Below are 23,534 nucleotides of genomic sequence, written 5' to 3' on the forward strand. Positions count from 1 at the left end.
AAAACTTGTTCTGTAAATAGTTCGTTTGCTATTGTGATCAAAATCATTGATCTGAAGCTCAATGCTGATGCTGTCCTGTAATAGTTTTCTAATCAGCAATAAATATAACAATTTCTGATCAACCCATATCAATTGCATGCTTAAAATAACATACTGGTTAAAGCCCCGCCCGTTTCAAGACAACCCAGCCTACTTCCGGGTTCAATTCAGCCCATGTCCGGGTTAAATCACACCCACTTCCGGGTTAGGCCCCGCCCACTCCGAGTACGGATACGGATACAGATAATTCATATGGTTAACAGATACAGATACAGATACAGATAATGCTGTACTCGCTCATCCCTACAAACTACACAACACAATCACAAACACCACAAGGAGCCTGCTTTGCTGCATATTTCTCTTTTCATGGACAATACTTTGACATATATTGTGTTTAATGATTTATTGTTGATATACAGTTTAGTTAATACTGGTGGTAATGATGATGACATATAAAATCATGTGAAGAATATATATAAAAAAATGTATCCTTAGAGTGACCATAGATTAAATGTTTTTTATAGCTTTAAGTATTATGTAGGCATATTTCATCATTTTAGCAAAGTCAACTGTACACTGTGTCACACTAATGCCAAATGTAAAATGAAGTCACTGCAAAAGCACACAAGTACTGAGAGAGCCCCTCCCACACACATACACAACAAATCAGGAGTCAGTCTCAGCTGTCACTCATGACACTACTTATCATTGTGACAATCAATTTGATCCAATAATTTAATAGAAACAACAAATGAGACAGAAATCTCATGCAAGATGATTACGGGAATCAGAAGTGGATCCTCATCAGAACACCAATGCACTCAATTCACCTCTTGTCATGAGAGCACTAGTCTGGTTTTAGGAACATGACAAAACCGGTTATTCAACAAGATAGAAAACAATTCCAGTAAGCTTAAGGAGGTGACAATTAAATAAGTCAACAATGAAAAGCAGACTGTTTACGAGAAGAGGTTGGGAGTGATCCTTGTTTACACCGGCTGGACGACATTCTTTTATTTTGTACTTTTGCAGACACGCAAACACGCACTTGGTTGAGTGAGAGAATTGCACTGTTGCTTCAGACAAACACAAACATAAGCATAAGGAACTCAATCAAACATGACAGCCAGAGGAACTTTAACAAGTTGTCAAAAACTAGATCAGGGTTGTCAGTATCCTGCACTCAGTGATCTATGCTAAACTTGATGTGATGATCAAAAACTAAATGCTCAAAGGAAGAAAGAGGGAAGAGTAGTGAAGGTAGTGCAGCTCCACCTAGAGCAGGGGTTCTCAAACTTTTGCAAGCTGGGCCCCCCAAAAGCTGGCTAGGGGTAGTTGTTATTGATAGGCCTGACATGTCAAGGTTAGGCTATGGTTATTGTTAGGCCCATACAGACAATTATTATAACTATTTTAATATTTATTATTATATTGTTATTATTATTTGTGGAGGTGAGGGGGCTGGGAGAGCACCATTACCTGCACCACAGAGGATCAATCAGCGCAGGTGATAGCTGTTAGCTGATTGGTCCTCTTGCTCGAAAAGCAGCGTGTGCTGCCTCACAGAGTCTTTCAGAGACTAGACACCTGAGAGGAGCCGAACGAAGCTGGAAAGCTCGTTACTTTGTGTGTGTTAAAGTTAATGAGAGCCCCGTGGCAAGCACAACTGCCACACTGGCGCCCAGTTTGGGTCTCTACACAGCCAGCGACACGGACCAGCCGTTGGACTGGGAGCTGGTGCGGAGGATGGAGGACGTGGTGGCCGCGTACCGAGAGGAGGGAGACAGACAGGAGCTGGAGGCGATCCTGAGGCAGGTGGAGAGGGGGGCGATGCCCTGGCGGGACCCGCTCCTTATCCAGCCTGCCACCGTGGGCCAAAGGAATAGGTGAGCGCGGCCCCAATTCCGCGTCCTCGCCCCGCTCCGGAGAAGCCAGCGGCCGGCGTACCGCCGATTCCGGCACCCCAGGGGGGCGGACATAGCCTGGATGCCAGACGAACTTAGCCCCGCCCACAACATTTGAGGTCGGGAAGTTCGGTCTGGAGTCGCTCCATTGGGGAGAAATTATGCTCGGCTCGAAAACGACCGGTCCAATCAGATTGTCAGGGAGGGCTTTATATGATGATGGACAGATGATCAACAGTAACGTAATCAACCAAGTCATCAAAGTACGCTTGGGTTGAATTGGTTTTCAACCAACATGCCTGCGGCGTAGCGACTCCCCTCGCATAACTACCTGCAGTTTAAGGAGCGGACCATGTTAATCGACGCACCAGATCCCTCGCTTGCGGACCAGTGCAATAAGACACCCGCCGTACAACGACCGGACGCCCGCTGTGCGGCATTTCTCAAAAACTATGGTTTAAAATCCCTCGCCAGCGGAGCGAGGTAAGGAAGCTGGACCCACTTACTTTGCTGCAGGTAGTGCGGAACAGGAGTCGCTATGTCACGTTAACGCATCAGACTTGTCTCGTGGTGATTTGTTTGTTTATTGTATTTTAACGTTTGTGTTTGGTTTTATGGATTAAAATATTGTGTACTTAATGTCATTCCAGTTTTACGGTGTATTTATGGCTACGATGAAGTGAACAATAAAGAGCCGTGTGCCATCAGTAGAGAAACTCTGCGTCATATTTGGGGAAGGGGGGGGGGAAGAAACCTTAAATGTTTCTCTCAAAAATGCTGATCATGTTGGTAAGATCTCCATGTATCCTTAAATTATTTTTACAACACCGGCAAAAATAGTTTTTACTGATCTTCTTCTTCTACTTCTTCCAGCATGCGTGCAGTTGAGCTCTGTGAACAACAGCTATGCGTCGCTTTACATACGTCACATACTACTTTGCACTAGGGATGCACCGATATATCGGCCGAACATCGGTAGCGGCCGATATTCGCCTCGTTTACTGATATCGGCTTATCGGTAATAAACTTGACTTTCACCGATATCATTGGCCGATGTTCATATTTGTGGTAAAACCGCTGGGAACGTGCCGCGGCTGGGGGAGCAGTCGCTCCGTCGCCCTCCTCTCCGCGCCGCCGGAGGCTCAGTGTGCGGCACCTCACGGCGCCGGCGCGGAAGGCGGGGAGGAGACTGGGTACGCGGTCAGCGGCGGCTACTCTGGACGCGTGTCGGGCCCTTCTCGCGGATCACCTCAGCTACGGCGACGGCTGGGGGAACCCTCCGGCTGGCGCCTAGCATCTGACTGAGAACTGGTGCGGACCAGGGGAATCCGACTGTTTAATTAAAACAAGCATCGTGAAGGGCCACGGTGGGTGTTGACGCGATGTGATTTCTGCCCGACACTAAAAACAGGTCAAACTGAGGAGGGCTTGTTAAGTTATCTTGACTCACGCAGTGTAACTTAAGCGTAAAAAGTATGAGCGTAGCGTCTGCTTAAGTACTTTATTCTCATGTGCACCGGCTCTATTCAACCGTCTCATGCACAGGTAACAAGGGAATTGACAACATACGTTATACACACAGAAGCCGTAACACATCTAATAAACGGGCAATACTGCTACCGTAAATCAATGAGAAGAGCGTTCTCTATAATGATACTTTAACAGGGCTGTTTTAGACAGGGTAAAAAGGTACTGTTTTAAATTATCCTTGTGGTATTTTGACCAAAATATGTTACAGACATTTCATTAAGATCCCAAGGAACCATTTCAACTTGCGGTAAAATGGGCATAATATGTCTCTGTTAAATAAAGTTTAGTTAAATCAGAGATTGTCTCATAAATCTGATTCAATTTGTGCTCATTAAAAGATAAGAGTGATGAATAGTGCTTTTTTAATAATGATTTAATTATTTTTCTGGCACAAAAGGGTGAATGAATAACAACAAAAAGAAAATAAACAAATATCGGTATCGGTATCGGCCAGATTGTTATTTTAAATATGGGTATCCGTGTCGGCCAAGAATTTCCATATCGGTGCATCCCTACTTTGCACTGATTGGTTGTAGGTCTATCCAATTGAGCGAAGAGACTTTTTTTTTCCTGGTTCGGTTGAAACAAGCCCCATAATCACAGCCCAATGGAGCGGTATCAGACTCACATTCTGACTAGAATTGTGAGTATGACAACGTCAGGCTAGGGCGGACACTCTCCACTTTGAGAATCCCCACTTTGAGAACCACTGACCTAGAGGGATTTGTAGTTGATGCTCGGACAGTAAAAGAATCCCATTCCAATCCGCCAATAACAAGCAAAGGCACTGCCTCAGGAGAGAACCTGTTGTTCCAGTGCATCAAATGCTTTCGGTTCTGATTGTCTTGTATAAATAGCAGAGCTGACACGAGCAGCCGCACACTCTCCTAACACCATGTCAGGTACGTTTTCGTTTACATGCTGGAAACTTAATTTAATGATTGGATTGATCTGATTTGAATGTCTGATAATAACAGTGGTTCTGAACCTAGAGAAACAACATGTATTTTTCTTCCAGGTTCTGAGGCACAGGGGATTCAAGGAAGACAAGGAGAAGTCAGACCATGTCTGCAATGAACACGGAAGAAGGAGGGCTTACAGGTAATTTTTCTGTGAATACTTTGAAAGATCTGGGCCTTTAGATCAAATGGGGCTCAATAAATAATAATAAAATATAAGCAGAGGAAAAGGATAAAGACTAAATTCAATCATCGCGGTAGTGATCAGGAGTTAAACTCCATAGCTCGCTGTACATTCCAACAAATGCAAAACATGAACAGCAACTTACTGTTGTAAAACGTACAGAGCTTCAATCAATTATATCACACCCAAGTTATTTTGGACTCAGTTTTTTCACAATGGGAAGAAGGCTATTTTTTCATAAAGTCCACTGTCAACAAAAAAAAACGGTACAGGTCGCAGATTAAGGCAGTTCGCTGTGGGAAGTACAGGTTGGATTTCATAACAGGCTCAGTGGGTGCAGGTCATAAAGAATCTTGGTCCATCCATACAATACAGGACTTCCTTAAGAAATTACGAAAGTCACGATATGATAGATAGTTCAATAAGAAATATTTTTGTAATTATGTACTGAACTTAATTTGATAGTTAAGACCAGCAACAAACATCTTGGCCACAAACTAATCCAAAAATCTGTCTATAGAATAACTATATTTGGCTTTGTGGAAATTTGTCGTGTTCTTTTATCCCAAATATGACAAGAGCCGGTCTCGGTTTGGTTCTACAAGTATTTATTAAAGGGGACATATTATGCCCATTATACCATAGTTGATATGGTTCCTTGGGGTCTTAATGAAATGTCTGTAACATGTTTTGGTCAAAATACCACAAGGACCATTTAAAACAGCTCCTTTTTACCTCTTATTACTCTGTGTGATGTTGAGTAAGCTAAGGGAGTTATGCTTTAATACAGACAAGTTAGGTATGAGAACAAGTTAATGTACGGTGTATAGTATGCCACAGATTTACAGTCTCCACAACAGGCAGCGTCTCTTATCAGACCTCTTATCAAGACAGGTGTGAGACTGACCAGCGATGTGACGCACACACACACATTCTAATTGACTTCAAGATTAACACCAAGCAGCAAAGGTTATTATAAGTCATTGTGTGAAGGCCATATATCTCGCCCAAACTGCCCCTGCCCTCACCCCTGCAATAACACACTGAATTTGTTTAGGGTTCAGTTCTATAGACATCTTCACAGACACACACAACCAGACAAACATAGATTTAAAATCTAAACAAAATACAGTAACAAGCGTTCTGTGAAATTTACGAGTTAATATATATTTTTCTCCAGATTTTGACATAGACGAATGAAGGGAAGGCGTTGACCATGTCTACAAGAGACCCAGAAAGTGAAGAGCTTTCATGTAACTCATTCAACTTTTATTTGTGTATGGACACAAAGAGCTTACAAAGCAATATGTTGAGATCTGTATGCTTGTTGCGTGAATGGGCAAAAAGAAAGTACAATTTTCTTCAAGAAAGTCAAACTAGAAAGTGCTATAAGTAAGTGCAATTTAATTGCTACTTCATTTTTTGTTTAAACTAAAGGGTTTTTTCAATTTTTTTTTGTTCAAGGTATGGTGCGAGGTATGTTTTTAGTTTGCAGTGGAAGATGAATAGACTTTCTGTTGTCCTGATGTCATTGGGGAGCTTGTTCACAGTATACAGGTCCTACCAGCTGAACTATCTTTTCTCTATGATTCCCATTTCATCCCATGCCCCTGTCTTGCTTGAGTGACAGCCTTCACACATCTTGCTGCCTCTTCCTGATGCCAGATTTCCAGGACTACCAATTGTCCCATCTCTGAAGGAGTTGCCTTGTTCCACAGGGGACTACTCTGACCTCGACCCAAACCTCCTCTTCCCTATCTAACGTGACCCACAATGTCAGTGTGCTAGAGTGCTGCTTTTACCTGTTGGGTTGCTTCTTTTGGTTTCCATTTCAGTCCTGTTGTCAATGATGGTCCAACAGCCCGTATATATTTGTCTCTGTACTCTGAGAGAGTCTCCATCCTTGTTAAGTTAAACTCCTCTACGAGACCTGAGAGAGGCAGCTCGAGGAGGACATGTCCCTTCAGGCCGATGTTGCTCAGACATCTTGGGATTCCTAAATGTACCAATGAAAAGTTTTGGTTTCATGTGAATGAAATCTTTGCTCCCAAATGTTATTCACAACAAAGATTTACAGTATGTAACATTGCAAAATCCAGCACACCCAAACAATCAAACATACATATACAACCCAATAGGTGGTGCCAGTCGTTAATTTCTAAAATGTATGTTTTCTTTCTCTTTGACAGCCCTGTTGAATTTTCTCGTCAAACTTGGACTGGAGGACTTTTATCCCAACAAGCTCAATCTACGGTGTCTCTTTGAGATCAACAAAAACAGTATTGAGGATAGAGCTGTTTTATCGCTGGAGAAAATACCACAGTGTTTTCTAAGAAAACTGTTCAAAATAAATGCAGAATGCAGGAGCTCAATACAATCATTAATCAGGCCAAAAGAAAACATTCAAGAAGAAAATTATCTCTTTGATGAAGACATTTACACTGCTAATGACTCTAGAGATGATGAGGTTAACCCCCTCGACCTCATAGTCGCTCTCTTCCATTGCGCTGACAGCATCCTGCAACAGGAAATGGCCCTCAAGATGTCAATGTGCCAGTTTTCTCTTCCACTGCTGTTGCCCCGCGGCCACAAGAGTCAGTGTACCCTGATGCTGTGGGCTCTGAGAGACATCGTCAAAGAGTGGCGTCCACATAATATGTCTGAATCAAGAGGGTTTGTTGAAGACAACATTGTCCAAGCAAATATACCATTCTTCTCCTTTGTGAGGCTGAAGAACAGCAGTTTATCCAAGTCCCAGGTTTTGAATCATGTCCTCAGCAGTGGACAACAGAACTGCAACATTTTCATACACAGAGATGTGAAAGGGGGGGCAGTCAAAAGAGAAATTGCAAATGGGCTTGTTGAGGTTTGCTGGTACCTTCCCTGCGGTAAGGAAAGTTTAGATGTTTTTCCACGGCCAGTAGCCTTCGCTGATTTGCGAGGGGACATTTGTGAATCACTCACACAATTCAACTTTCTCTTTCAAGTATCAACAGCTACCTTTGTGTTTCTGGACAGCGTTGAAGAACGTGAGCACAGGATTCTATCTTCTCTTCAAAATGGGAAATCCAAACTCTTCTTAGTCATTAATCCAAAAGGAGGGAATGCCAGAGAGGAGATGATGTATGTGAAGAGACTGGTGAATGAATTAGGTTTACCAAAGAACAGAGTGAGGGTCAAAGAACAGAGGCTAAATGTGGCAGAGTTCTCAGAGAAACTTTGTGAGGTCATCAAGGCATCCCTGTTAGATGTGAAGGACCCCATGAGCATTGTAGATATGGTTGGAAAAGCTGTTGAACTTGGTCTGTCAGTGGACGAAAGCAAAACTGACGCACAGAGAAAAGCAGCTGAGGAGATCATGGACGACATTGGAGAGCAAATCATACCAGACTATAAAAAACTAAATCTGACTTTGCAAGGAGCGAACTGGAAGAGGTTGTCAAAGTTAGAAAAGGAAGAGTGTAGACTGAAGACATCTGGTGATTCTGGCCCTGAAGAATATAAATGTCAACTACAGGAAGAAAAAAGACAAATCGGACAGAAGCAACAAAATTCTGACGCCTCCAAAGGAATGAAGAGTTTCATCAAGAGCTTATCGACAAGTGACAAAGAAAAAAGAGATGTTTTCCTGAAGTGGATGAAACTGAAGTTTAATACACATTCACGAGAAAAACTCTCTGTGTTACGTAACGAATACAAAGAGCAATGCGAGAAGAAAGACGTCAAACTCATAGCAGAGTTAGACCAAGCTTTATTGGACAGCTCTTTAGGAACAGAGCATTACATGAGAGAGATGGGACTGATCTACGAGTTCTCAACCAGCAGCTCAACAACAGTTGATGAAATATCCCAGCTCCCTGGTTTGGCAGCTGAAATGCTGTTGGATGGATATCCTTTAGAGCTTTTGGACGGAGATGCCTCCAACGTCCCAGAGAGATGGGTGACAGACGTCCTGATGGAGCTTCACAAGAAGGTGGGACAGAGGAGCAGACTGTTGGTACTGACTGTGTTGGGTGTTCAGAGCACCGGGAAGTCAACGCTCCTCAACACCATGTTTGGTGTGCAGTTTCCTGTCAGCAGCGGCAGATGCACAAGAGGAGCTTTCATGCTCTTCCTCAAAGTTGGAGAGGATTTGAAAAGCGAGTTAAACTGTGATTTTATTGTCCTCATTGACACAGAGGGTCTTAGGTCTCCTGAACTGGCACAACTAGAGGACAGTTACGAGCACGACAACCAGCTAGCAACCTTTGTCATTGGCTTGAGTGATGCCACCATCATCAACATCGCAATGGAAAACTCAGCAGAAATGAAAGATGTCCTGCAAATTGCAGTGCACGCATTCTTGAGGATGAAAGAAATTGGAAAAAAGCCAGTTTGTCATTTTGTTCACCAGAATGTTTCATCAGTTTCAGCTCATGACAAGAACATGACAGAAAGAAAACATCTCCTGCACCAACTCAATGAAATGACTCAAATCGCAGCTGAAATGGAAAAGAAACCTTCTATCAAAGAGTTCACGGATGTGCTGGACTATGACATGGACAAGAACAACTGGCACATCCCAGGACTCTGGCATGGAACTCCACCGATGGCACCAGTGAACACAGGTTACAGTGAAGCTGTAGCAGATTTCAAGAGAAACCTTTTGCAAACAGTGAAGAAGGATCCATGCAATGAAGTGTCGCAGATCCCAGAGTTTCTGGAATGGATGAAGAGTCTCTGGCAGGCAGTGAAATATGAGAACTTCATCTTTAGTTTCAGAAATACTCTTGTGGCTCAAGCCTATGACAACTTGTGCAAAGAGTTCAGTCAGTGGGAATGGGAGTTCAGAAAAGAGATTCTGACCTGGCAAACACAAGCAGAGGTAGAGATCTTGAATGCTGACAATGAATCTGAGGTAGAAACTTGGAATAGATTAGTCAGAGGAAAAAAATCTGAGGTGTCAGACAAATTAACAGACCAACAAACAACAATGAATGGAAAAATCACAGACTACTACAAGATGAAAGGAAAACAAGTTAATCTGATAGAGAAATACAAAGTGCACTTTTTAAACAGTGTCAAAGGCCTTGGAGATGAAATCAAACATTCTGTGTGGGCAAAACTGGATTGCATCCTTCAACTAAAACTAAGTTCAAAAAAGGCTCAGGACATTCAGAGAGAATACAGAGGTGTGATTGAAGAGAAAGTCATGAAGCTTCTGGGTGACTGTGAGGCGTCACCTCTGAAAGAGGAAGAGCTGACACAAGAGTTTAAAAAGATGTGGGCTGAAGCCACTGGAAACGTGTCCGGCCTGAAAGAGCGAGACATTGCAGCATGCGTCCTGAAGCAGCTGAGAAAAGACTTCTGTAATCGAAATGTCAATGAGGCTTTGAAGAAAGTAACAGACCTAAAGGAAATGGGGACAGGTCCATTTAAAACTAGACCTGATCACGTACACTCTTTTCAGCCAGAGAAATATCTGTTGGAAGGAGATTTGCAGAGCTTTGCGGACAGAATCATTGAATCTTCTACAAGGTTTGTACTTGATAAAGTAAAGACCGATGGAGATTACCAGGACTCTTTCACAAAGGATCTTCTTGTACAAATTGATGAATCCCTTAAACAAGGTTACAAACATCACAAATCAAATACACAGTTTGAGATTGACCTGAAACTTCACATTTGTGGCATTGCTTCAAGGGAATTTGCCAAAATGCACAAAAGATTCTTGTCAGATAATAATCCTCACACTCAGCTGGAAAAGTACAAGACTCAGTACCTGTTAGATTTTCTTGATTTATACAAAAAGGAAGATCACTGTCAACGCAAAGCCAAAGATTTTGTCCAGTCTTGTATCAAACCTGCTGTGAATCAGTTCATCTGTGGATCTCTGGGAGTAAACATCGTGGATGACATTCTGACAGGTTCCTATTCTGCAGAGTATAGTTCTCGTACAATCTTCCAGTTCAACATTCAGAAAGAGTTGCTGCTACAGGAAGACTTCAAGGGTTTTTTCAATTACATTGATAACTATGAAACATATGTTAAGTATTGGATATTTCAGCAAATCCTGCAAAAGATGTCAGAGGACAAGACTTTGTGCAAACTGAAGAACAACAATCTACAAGTCATCGACAAAAAAATATCAGAAGCGATAGATCTGGCAGCAATAGGAGAGGATGGTGCTCCGCTGCCAGATAACAAGGAAAGCATCACAAAGCTAATCAGCAACATGCGCAAACATTTGGACAAAGACATCTCAGTTTCAGTGGAGGCTGAAGAAACCACCTTGTTTCTGATCCAAAGCTCATGTCATTCATTCATCAAGTGTCTCAAGAGCTCAATGAAGGAGTTGAGGGACCAACTGGAAGAGGAGTTCTCAAACTCTGATGACATCACTGAGACTATGAACAAGCTTCCAATCAAACCACAGGATGAGCTTTTCAAGCGAGTGTTTGGTTGTGGACGACAGTGTCCATTTTGTAAGGCTCCCTGTGAGGCCGGTGGCACAGAACACAAGGAGCATCATGCAGCCATTCATCGGCCAAAAGGTCTTGGCAGACACCAGTATGAGTCAGGTGGGAGGCTGGTTGATTCACTGTGTACAACTGAAGTGCATGGTGATCGTTCATTCAAAAATGCAGACACCAAAGAGAAGTGGCATCCTTACAAGGACTACAAGGAGTTCTATCCAGACTGGATCATTCCTCCAGACTCAACCATAGAGGCATCTGACTACTGGAAGTACGTCCTGGTGAAATACAATGACAAATTTGCTGAAGAATACAAAGCCGAACCAGCTGATGTCCCAGAGGCCTGGAGGAGACTCACAAAGGAACAAGCTCTGAAGGGTTTGAGAGACGCCTTCAACATGAAGTGAACAAAGTACAACTGAACACATCAGGTAATTCAGTCCAATTTAATATGCAGCAATAGATTCACATTCACTTGGATGAAATATTATCTTTACTCAACTATTTTTTGACATAGACTCTTGAAAATGTCCAGATTTTGTTTATAGATTTGTTTTTTTCCAGTTTCACATCTTACATTAGAAACGTCATCAACACATCCACTCACTCTCTGTGAATGTTCTGGACATGTTCCTGCTGTGTTCTCACATTCTCTATGTTCTCACTTACAGCCTCTCCAGAAGGTCTCAGGAACATGTCTGGACCTCCGAGCAGGTCTGAAAGAAAATTCAGAGAACTACAAGTCTTCAGTCTCATTCAGCTTCAGGACAAATTATTATTTTGGGGGGAAACTGTGCAAGAGATTATTGTTTGTTTTTGTTTGTTTTACTCTTGTGTATCTTTTTGGTGAATGTGACTTAACCACCAATTTCTTTCAGTGATAATGAAGAAAGAACAACAGAGTTAGTTTGGACCTCTGTGCATTTTATTTTCTTTACGACTCTTTGTTGATTTATTTTTTGGTAGTTTTTTTACTGTGTCAATAGTCACTCGCCCTCCAGCGATAAAATAAATAAAAGAGAAATGTCCAAATAAATGTATATAAGTATATTTTTTATCCTTTTTGTTTCCGTATGTTTGTGTATATGATGAATTATCTTTTATATTACTTCACGTAGTTCAGGGCAGAGAAACAGATGTGGTGATGTGGATGATGAGGTTATGAATGTATTATCTCCATGTATGTAATAACTATAAAGAAAACAATGGTGATGTACAATATACTAAGACCATGTGATGAAATATTCAGTAATAAACTGATATTATATTGTTATTCACATATTGTTAAAGATTAACTTTGGATTCATATTCTTCTGATTAAAATGTATTGTTCCATTATTTACATGCTCCGTTCTAAATGACAAGTACCATAGATGATGATGATGATGTTGCTGATGGTGCTGATGATGATGATGAAGATGATTATGAGGATGATGATGATGATGAAGCACAAATTGTCTGTGTCAGTTTTTATTTTTGGTTCTTTTTTGTTCATGTTTAGATTTCGACTAATTAAGCGAATGACATTTGATAATGTGACAAAGTTACAATCTTCAATAAATGATGAGTCAGTTGATTCAGTTTGTGTTTGACTTTTTCTGATCACAAATGTTTTTTTGCTGATGGTTGTATAATGAGTAGAGATATTATGTAAAAGGACCATATGAAATATAATAATATTATAAACAATGTTTTCAAATAAAGAAAATAGCTATAAACAATATATTTATCATAAATTATCAAATGATACCATGAAACTCTGCAGCAACACGTCACTCAACTGCCACTTGGGGTAAAACAGCCACAAGGGGGCACCCAAAGCACATCTCCAATGTATCCAATCAGCACAGGCCAAAGGGAAACAAGATGCACACACACACACACACACACACACACACACACACACACACACACACACACACACACACACACACACACACACACACACACACACTTTGCCTGGAGTGTGACATTGTGTGTTCTTAATTCTGTATTGTACATGTGATCTCCTTTAGTTTCTTTATCTTATCGAGGGAAACCCAGGGAAACGCCATTTCATTCTGCCTGCATTGCTGTTGTGTGTCTGGCAAAATGACAGTAAAGTCTGATTTGATTGGAATTGATGGGAGGAGCCTGGTTTCAGTTCAGAGTAAAATCCCAGTTCAGAGAAATGGAGGCTGGAAGTAGTGATGCTCAGGTTGCTGTGGTAACCCTGGTAAAGGTGTGTTACTGCACTCAGCTCCACTTTACTGTAACTGGCTGGTTCCAACCATTTCTGACTCTGTCGTGTTGATGATGAAGAGCAGGAGGCTTGTTGCTCAGTTTATTATCTGATGGGAGCAGAATATGTACTGTATATATGTACTGTGTATATTACTGTATATATGTACTGAATATATGTACTGTGTAAATGTACTGTGTATACAGTACAAGGCAGGGCACCTTTGAGCCAAGGATACACACAAGTCAAGTAGGATCATAAAAAAAGTATCTACCTGGAGAGACTTGTTGTATTTTTTATATAATATCGTATTAAATTATATTATATTATATTATATTTAATTTTATGTTATAGTACAGGTGTGCGTCTGTAATGTTGTGTTATCTTGTCCTGTGTTGATACTTCAGAATTATTCCTCGTCATTAGTGAGTCGTCCTCAAACTCTTCTATTCTGTCACTTTTATAGTTTTTGTTCAGAGTGAAGATAGAAAACGTTGTGTTCATCCTACCTGGTTTATCTGCACTGAGGATTTTATATTCAATGTTTTTCATCAATTTAAATAGAATCTTCTTCATTACTGTTCACCTGAGTGTTTTAATGGACATCTATGAGTGTGTGTAATGTGGTGCAGCTTCATAGAACTGTTGGGCCGAGGTGAAACTTAGTATTTCCAGTTTTGGTTGAATGTCATGAGAGGAAGTAAAAAACAAAGATGTAAGAAATGAAGGAAAGAAGAAGATGATTCCTGTGACTTGCTCTGCACTTACCTCACTGAAAGGTAAAATATAAATGTGAAATGTAGATTCAGTAAGAAAGATAAAAGGAGATGAACAATAACTTCTTCGCAGGACGATGACAGCACAAAACTCAAAACCCTACTGAGATCAAATGCATTTAATTACCTCCCACAACTGAGCTGCATCACTTGTCAGGCGGTGCATCCAGAAGAGCTGCATTCCTCAGCTTCACTCCTCCCCCTGGCTGCAGTGTGTCAGTAGGTGGAGGGTTCAAATCCCAGCCGCCCTCCACACTGAGCTCCCGACGCTGAGGAAGATCATCAATGAAACTGAGAGAAGCTCGAATCCACAGGTGAGTGTTCCATCTCCTCTTTAACTGCCCTGTCACATGTTTGGAAGGAACAGAGTTGAACTGAAGGAAATGTTTTCACTGCTGATTTTTGTTTCTCAGATAAACAACAGTTGATTTGTTTGTGGACATATTTCATTTGATGAATGAGGCATGAGTCAGACCACATGTACAATGGACACAAGACCAGAAGCCACAGGTACACCCCTGAGTTACTGTATATTTCTCTTAACTCATTATCAGACATACTAAATGTAACCGGTCTCTTCTTGGTGTGATGGACTCTGAGTTGTGTCTTATCATTGATGACCGGAGCTTGTTCTTTTTTTCCCAGGACTTTTATTTCTCTGTCAGAGGTTCAGCAAAAGAACAGAAAACATCATTCGTCATTTGGTCACATGCCTAACATAAAAAAATATATGGTTCAACAGGCATTCTTCAGGACACAAAATGGCGAATACCAAAGCACATGCAAAAAATAACACGTTTGCTAGCTTTGTGGAACACTCTGAACTAACTCACAAATTAAAATAAACCATAAAGTAATTAAGCAGCTCGACTGCTATGATCTTACAATACACATAAAACATTCTAAACAACTTACAGATAACTTAAACTACAAACTTTACACATTAGTGTCGCGCTGTCGATTTGTTCAAGCGCAACGACTGATAAAAATAAACTTTATAAAAAATACCCTGCACCCAGAGATCCTGTAGGTTCAGGATATCACTTCAACAGTCTCTGTGCAGCAGCAGATACACAACAGAACAACAGAGTTGTATTAGTGACCAGAGAACCTGACAACTAGGTTTGCAAACTTTGTACAGTGGTGATAATGAGTCACTAAATATAACAAGTATGAGGACGACTTATTAGATTCATAGTTACATCACAGAAAAGGATCCTGATAATTTAAGACCTTCACAAAACACACACACACACATTTGTAGTTAGTACTTTTATGAGACTCAATAAATTGGTCATCTTTTCCCTGCCTTTGAATTTGTAATTTGTATTATATTAATATGTTGAGGCCGAAGTTGAGACAATGGGCTATATAACTTGAGGCCTTGTGGGACATTACAATCCAGCCTGAGAGTACTCTGGGGGGGAAATGTACCTGGTGTCCTTCGGGGACCCCTGCTGTATTTTCTGGCCGCTCCCTAAGACTCGAATCCTGACATTCAATTGGCTGAGAGCCCACAGAACCCTCATTCTGTGGCCTCAGCGGTTTGTGCGATTTTGATCTCTTTATTGATAATTCTGATTATAGATATATAGTGTATTGTTGGTTATAGTGTTGGTGGTGTTGCGGTGTACACGGAGGAGGTGTTAAGTGGTGTGTGTGTGAGTGTTTGCAGTCGGCCGCGGGCCGGCGTGCTAAACGCCATGGACCTCGCCAGGTTAACCCGGAAGCACGGTATTAAGATCGCTCCGGCTTTCCCGTGCTCCGTGGAGGAGTGTAGGCTGACCGTGGGGGGGTGGTCGGCAACAGCAGCGTGAAGTCCGCTGCGAGGATGAACAATGCGGTTGTCATTTTTCTGGACAGCGTAGAGAAGGTGAACACGGTGGTGGCGAACGGGATTGAAGTGAACGATACGTTCGTGTCTGTTCTGCCTCCCGCCACACCGGCGGTAAAAGTGACTCTGTCCAACGTCCCTCCGTTCATTAGAGACGAGACGTTGTTAAGAGAAATAAGACAGCTGACAGTCAGGAACAACAGGAGGGGACAGGGGGGGCTCAGCAGGAGCATCAGGTGAGTGAGGACAGACAGGAGGGGACAAGTGGAGTCCAACAGGAGGTTCAGGTGAATGAGGAGAAGACAGGGGAGATCCCGAAGGAGGGTCAAGTGAGTGAGGAGGGAAAAGAGGGGACAGTGGTGGTCCAACAGGCAGAGCAGGTGAGTGAGGGGGAACAGAAGGAGACAGGCCAAGTCAGTGATATTGACATGGAGAGAGACGAGGAGGCGCTTAAAGTTCCTCGTCTAAAAAGAAAGACCAGGAGCGACAGTGGAACCTCCAAAGCTAAGAAAGGGGCAGTGAAGAAAGGAGGGAGAGGAGCAGCAGAGTCTGAGTCCGGCATGGAGACCGACTCTGCTGACAGTGAATCCTCCGACTTCAAGACAGGAAGCCAGAAGAGCTCAAGAAGCTACAGTGCTGGGAAGATGAAAGTGTTTCTCCAAAAAACCAAGAATATGAAGGGTTTGAAATTGGAGGAGTATTTCTCTGATAAAGAGCAGTTGTCAAACTCGGCCCGGCTGCACATGAGCAGCAAAGGCAGAGGAGGTTTCCCTGACCAGAAAATTGTTCAGAAAATCAGACAGGAAAAAAACTATGATGATGAATAAAGTACATCCTGATTACCAATCAGTCCTGTTTTTTTGTGGGTTTTTTATTTTTTTCAACATGAGTCTTTTAAATATCAGTTCTTTGAACATAAACGGAGCCAGAGACGCTGTGAAGAGGTCTCTGATGTTCCAGCAAATACAACTGAAAAGAACTGAAGTTATGTTCTTACAAGAAACACATAGTGATACTAATAATGAGAATGACTGGAAAAGAGAGTGGGAGGGGCAGGTGGTTCTTAGCCACCTAAGCACAACCAGTGGGGGGGTGGGCATCATCTTCTCCAGGAGCTTCACACCGGAGTCTTTAGAAGTGGAGGAGGTGGTGGAGGGCAGACTCCTGGTGGTGAGGGCAAAGGTCGAGCAGTTTTATTTTGTTTTTATGAATGTTTATGTTTCTGTCGGGTCCTGAGACCCGACAGAGTCGGTTTTTTAAAGGTTTTAGACACGGCTTTTGTTGAGATATCTATGTTTCTCTGTATCTTGTGATTATATTTTACCTATATCCTGTGAACAAATATTAACTGTATAATCCATATAATCAATAATGCTACAACTGTTTCTTATATTTAGAATGATGTATAATCTTTTTGACTCAGACGCAGGGTCAGGCCCAGAGCACGACCACAGAAAGAGCAGGTGTCAATCTGAATGTCAATCTGACCCAAAATACAATTCAGAGAAAAGTGTGTGATGGAAATTCATCTTGAGATTTGAAATAATGAAAGCACGGATGCTCAGAAAAGAGAGAGGACGTGCCAGAACTAATACAATAAGGTGCTTCATGAAATATGGTGAGAAAAAGATATGAAATCCTCCGGAAAAGTATTATCTGCTGGGTCTCTCCACTGTGGCAGGCTCCCTGTTTGCCAAGGCCACAGTAGTGGGACACCTGGTCAGTTGAAAGTGATGTGCTTGCAAAAAACTGCACTTTGAGGAAACAGTGTACATCTGGCCAATGGCTGAATTCCCTCAGGGAAAAAGAACCGCCTCTGTGCCCACCCTGTGTCTGATTATATATACTGTGAACTTAGGATTGAACGGGGAATCTTCTCGACATGATCCACTGAACCTGGTGACGTGTCCGGCAGAACCCCAGAGACTCTCTGTAAGTATTTCAGTGAATACAATAAATGTTCAATTTCCAGAACTTCATGTATAAGTGTCTAATTATTCCTTCTCAAATCCTGGATCAACAAACACGCTTGTCCAATCGCCGGAGGCGAGTTCAAGTTTAAAAGCCTGGCGACGACAAAATTGGTGACCCTGACGTGATCCAGTGAAGGAAAAAAAGGACAGATCGTATTGACGATAAAATGACATCTCGAGGATCTCGTTGTTCACAGTGAAAGACCGGTCAACCTAAAACAGGCGAGCAGCGACCTTTTTATAACTAAAACGGCTGTGATTGGAAAAATAACTAAATTAACTGTGAACAAAGAGAAATACGAGATGTAAGTATATAAGAGTGAAGTGAAGGAAATTGTAAGGGTCTGGGACCCTATGGTTTGAAACCATTCACATTTATTGAAAGGATCTGGGATCCTATGGCCAGGGGCCACACTGAGAAGTGTTTGGAACACTGATAAAGTGGTGCATGGAGCACGCACTATAATTTAAAGGATTTGGGATCCTATGGCCTGGGGCCACACTCATATCTGTGTCCGGAGTCGGATATGAAGTGAAAAAGGGAATCAGGGATTTCCTAGTCTGGGACTAAAGGGGAAAAGTGTGGGGTGGTTTCCTGTGACATCAAGGTAATTACGAACACAAAGAGTGTTTTGAGTCACAGTTCTGAAAGGGTATTGAGGGTTGGAATAGATATTGGCAGAATATTAATAGATTGTGGAAAAGTGTGTATTTTGGTTGTGTTAAACACCCAGAGAACAGGCGCTACTGAAACTATTTCTGTAGTAGAAGCTTCCTGTTCTGACCAAGTATACATGGCAATGCGTCCTCCACATCTAAGTTCTGCCAACAGTATTTGATAAAAATTGTGAAAAAAGTAGTTAAAGAAATAAACAAAATGACGACTACTAATGCAACATTCCAGGAGGTGATTCATTTGGCCCTTTTGAAAGAAAATAAAATGTCGACCTGCCGTAATAAAATAGAGGCGGTCATTTTAAAAGCCATAGAACACTCTGTGGATCGTGACAAAGCCAGAAAAGAGGAACAGAGAAAATTACACAGGTGGATTAAACAGGGATGGATGATCCCAGTCATTTAAAAAAAAAAAAAAAAAAACACAATTCCCCCAATAACACATAGGCTGTCGGTACTAAAAGGGAAAGAATTACTAATATAATAATTATAAATTAATATTGATTATATAATATAGGGAGTTCTTTCTGAAAGAACTAGTGTGAATGAAAAAGTGTGTCTGTGAAAACAAGAGAGGAGGAGAGGAAAAAGAGTCAAGGTCAGCTTGCTGACTGAGACAGAGAGGGAAACGACTGACTGAGACACAGAAAAAACTGACTGAGACTGAGAGAAAACCAACTGACTGACAGAGGAGAGACAGAAATAATACAAAAACTAGACTAGAGGCGATATACGCCTGCCATTTGATGTATGTTGTATGTATGGATGTGAGAGTAAACGTGTAAAGGACTTGCCAAAGAAAGTAAAAGAATGTTGACTGAAGGTTTGAGAGATGAACTAAGGACGAGAAAGATAAAGCTATGTTTAGGAATAAGAAAGATCTATAGGAGTGAGATGTTTCAATTCAGTAATATCTTGCTCTGAGATGGATAATAGAATGTAAAACTTGAGTGGCAAAGAAAATAGGGGAAGAGAAGTGGGAATAGAACGTTTTTGTAAGTGCACAGGATGAAAAGAGGGAGACAAGAGTGTTTGGGAGTCGGAAAGCCAACTGGGAAAGGCCAGAATCCTTACAGGTTGCAACTGGCATTGAGATCATAAGGAGGCTTGGATATTTGTTTGTCTGTTTGTTTGTTTTTACTATTGCTTCATTCAGAAGTAAAAAACTCCAAAAGAAATTGTTAAATTTACACTTTTGGTACCAATTTGTTATTTTGGATTTTTCCAATATATCCAGTCCATTAGAGGAACGGAGAAAAGCTTTTGGCCTCCAAATTATTACACAAAATCCAATCATTAAATAGCTTATTCTCACACAGCAGGGATAATAGGATACACCAGTTTAATATTTCAGACAATTTATTATTTGATTCTTAATATAACTTCAAGGATGAGTGATTAACAAAATCACATTAATGTGTCCTTTAAAAGTCCATCTCTAGGTACAGTTAATGTGCAATTTTTTTTTAAATTTTTTGGGGGGGGATTTTTCTTTCTCTGTTTTGTATTATTTTTGAGCCATTTTACATCTTTACAAAAGTGTAACCCTCATCTGTGGTTTTGTGACAATGAAGATGATAATTGTTTTTGTTTTGTAGTATGGAGAACTTGATTCTCTGATGCAATGAGCTCCGTGAAGCTAGACAGAGCTGATCTTGCTTTGCTCTGCTCAGGTTTGATGAGAAGAGGAAATGCTGTTCTATTTACTTGTATTTCTTAGAGCTGAAAATCATTCATGTGCTTTCTATATGAGCAAAATCAATCATATCATGATGAGAAATTCAAACTTTACTTTAAACTTAATTCTGTGCTGCCTAGAATTAGATTTTTTTTTTTTTTTTTTTTTGGTTTCACCTGAAGTTGCTTTAATTCCACATTCAAATCATCCATTTAAGATTAAATAATCAAGACATGTTTAATCTATTTACAGTTGGCCTTTAAAATAGGAGTTTGATTCACCCTCCATATAATTATTGTTAGACTCTTGCGACCTAAAAATAAATATGTTTCACCATTGAAAGAAGAAATCTTAATCCAGTTAAAGGGACAGATGTCTAAAACACTTTAACTCATAGAGTGTTTCATCTTAAATGAAAAGCACAAACCATAGTACAAGCCCCCTTGTTTACACACTTCATTGAATACCATATCAATAATTATATTTTAATTACTTTGCAACACTTTAACCTTTAAAGAACCAGAAGAAGGGAATTTCTTTTTGTGTGTTTTGTTTCACCAATTATCTTAACATCCAATGCTCCTAATTTGAAAGACGTTGTTAAGCTCTACTTTTTGTTTTTATTTTATCATAAAGGAAAGTGTGACAGAATGACTTTTATTAATTTTGTTTTGTTTTGTTTCAGCTGTCTCACACATTTGTCCTTTGTATGTGATGCCTGTTTTACCACAGGGCTGTTTGACGTCAAAGCTTCTGAATTATGATGTAATGAAGCAGTCGATGACTTTTGGAAAATGGTTTGAACACAAATACTCAAATGCTGTTAAATTTGCTGCTTATTGAAATTCAGCTTGTTAATCATTTAATATTTCATGAAATGCCAAAGATTTCTGTCGCTTTTCTGCCACTTTTTGAATCTTTTATTTTTTACTGTCCACTTATTTGGCTATTACTCCTCAAAATTGTAAAGAAATTGTTGACCAAAAAAGATGGGTCTACCTGTATGTCTTGTTTTGATTATTTGTTTATTTTCCTTTTCAAATATAAGCTTATATAATCTACTGTAAACTCAGTTGCAGCATATTAATCACTTTTCAGTTTGTTTTCCTTTCAATCTCTGGGATCTGGGCTCCATGTCTCCACAACCCACTCCCATCCGGTGTCAACTCCACCTCCTCCACCCTGACCGACTACGCCCTGCGCCTGGCTTGTACAGTGCAAGCTTAAACACCTGGCCTGTAGGCGAGTATCAATTCCACGAAAGGATCTTTACAAGGCTGAGATCCAGATCACTGACTCTTAAAATTAAAAAAAGCCTCACTGACAATTCTTGACAATTTTGTTCCTGGAGCAGATCTGACAGAAGCTGATATCTGAACAGCTTGCTCCTGTACCCTGTGTGGTCACATATAAACGAATGGCCCTGGATCTGCTACTGGCAGGAGAGGGTTATGTGTGTGCACTGCTATAGGAAGTTCTTAAAATAATTTTTTTTTCCAAACTGCCCCTGGTGGCTGGGTGACCAGTGCCCTCTCCACCTCTACGCACCATGACACCATTAAATGGTGTGAAAAGAGGGATTGTTAGGGTTGAATAATTCTATATAGTGGGGGTCTGACTGAAACTATTTGCAACTAAAGGGGGGGTGGAATCATGACCAGTTTGAGCCAGATATTAGGCCTTTATACAAATCATAACTAAATAACCTTTTCCTTCCTACTGTGTCATCTTGAAATTAGAATGTATGTGGGTCACAGTTCTGTTTCGTTGTTTTGGGTTAGTTGTTTCGAATTTCTGTACAAACAGAACATTTTAGCCGATATAGCAGGAACACAATAATACCTTTTCTCCAACAACAACAGTTTGGCCCTCATGGCATCAGCTGTGTCAAGGCCTTGAGAGTGTCTACTGTTCACTTCCTTATTCCAAATGCCAAGAGGAGGGACTACGCGTGCGCACTTTCGAGGAGGAAGAACCAAGACCTACTGTTATAAAATCTTACAGACGCCGGCTGTTTGATGCGTTCTGATGTGCTGATGCGTTCTGCTGGGTCTCTGCCACTTCCCCCAGGCACACTACTGATACAGCCTGAAGTGCTAGTAACCTCTCAGAGCTACACCACACCCCTCTCACACACTGATAAAGTGCTCCAGTTCCCCAAGCAAGCACACAGACCTTGGGACACACTATAACTGATACAGCCTGAAGTGCTAGTAACCTCTCAGAGCTACACCACACCCCCTCTCACACACTGATAAAGACCTTCTCGGCGGGACCTGTGAACCGACGACGGAGTTTTTTACTTTTATTTCCTATTTTACTAATTATTTTAATCATTTAACAGAGTCCACAGTATTAGAGTTTTATTTTTAACTTTTGTGTTCAATTTTTCTATTCATTTTAATCATTTAACAGAGTCAACAGTGTTAAAGTTTAATTTTGTTTCTTCTGTTTCATTTTCTCTCTGAAATAAATCCACAATATCATGCATGTGTTTTAATTAAATAATAAGGAAAAATAGAACCAAGGCAAAGACCTTGGCATCCTTTCAGACACCCTGGGTTATACTGGTTTAGGGGGACAGTACTGTTTTTGACCTTAATCCCTTTAGTGATAGTTTTTCCTCTACTATGGTTCGAAAAGAAACTAACCCCAAGCTCCACCACGTCCCCCCCGACTCCAACTGCCATCCCTAGGGCACGCAGATCAGTTGATGCATTCTCCAGTAGTCCGGTGTACATGGATGCTATAGGAATTCCCAAGGGGGTCCCAGATGAGTATAAACTGGCAAATAACATTGCAGCATGATTTTTTTAGCATGTATATCCTTAGTGTTATGTTCCCAGTTACTCCCAATCAACTATCTCCACTATAACATCCAACGCTTGTCCAATTTCACCAGAGACGCAGTATCTGCGATACACGAACAGCTGTCTGCCACCTCCTTGATTTCATTTCAAAATCGTGCTGCAGTTGATTTCCTGTTAACAGAGAAAGGGGATGTATGTGCTATGATGGGCGCACAATGTTGTATGTTTATCCCTAACAACACAGCCCCAGACGGTACCTCATCTAAAGCACTCCATGGACTGCGTTCACTCTCTGTGGAAATGAAGGAACACTCTGGCGTGAAACCATGGGATGATTTTATGACTTAATTCTTTGGCAAATGGTCTAAACTGGTCTCGGCCTTCATACTATCTGTCGCAGTGTTCATAGCCCTGTTCGCCATCTGCGGATGTTGTTGTATTCCCTGCATTCGAGCCCTGTGCAGCCGTGTCATAGACTCTGCGATACAAAAGA

General features: G+C 41.2%; 3 protein-coding genes across 8 annotated transcripts in view; all 3 read left to right on the plus strand.

Moving 5' to 3' along the window:
• The window catches only part of LOC128445028 (up-regulator of cell proliferation-like), a 173,432-nt gene extending 160,782 nt beyond the window's left edge, over positions 1–12,650 (plus strand). For both annotated transcript variants that reach the window (XM_053427775.1, XM_053427784.1), the window contains 2 exons: positions 6,809–11,505; positions 11,746–12,650. In XM_053427775.1, coding sequence (XP_053283750.1) covers positions 6,809–11,481 — 4,673 coding nt within the window. In that variant the 3' untranslated portion in view covers positions 11,482–11,505; positions 11,746–12,650. The remainder of the gene's footprint in view (positions 1–6,808; positions 11,506–11,745) is intronic.
• Positions 1–23,534, plus strand: part of LOC128444984 (up-regulator of cell proliferation-like) — a 75,280-nt gene that overhangs the window by 18,581 nt on the left and 33,165 nt on the right. The window lies entirely within an intron of this gene.
• Positions 4,492–23,534, plus strand: part of LOC128445039 (up-regulator of cell proliferation) — an 83,201-nt gene continuing 64,158 nt past the window's right edge. The window contains exon 1 of the mRNA XM_053427804.1: positions 4,492–4,577. The gene's annotated coding sequence lies outside the window, so the exon portion shown is untranslated. The remainder of the gene's footprint in view (positions 4,578–23,534) is intronic.

The sequence above is a fragment of the Pleuronectes platessa genome, chromosome 1, assembly GCF_947347685.1.
Source record: "Pleuronectes platessa chromosome 1, fPlePla1.1, whole genome shotgun sequence".
Lineage (NCBI taxonomy): Eukaryota > Metazoa > Chordata > Actinopteri > Pleuronectiformes > Pleuronectidae > Pleuronectes > Pleuronectes platessa.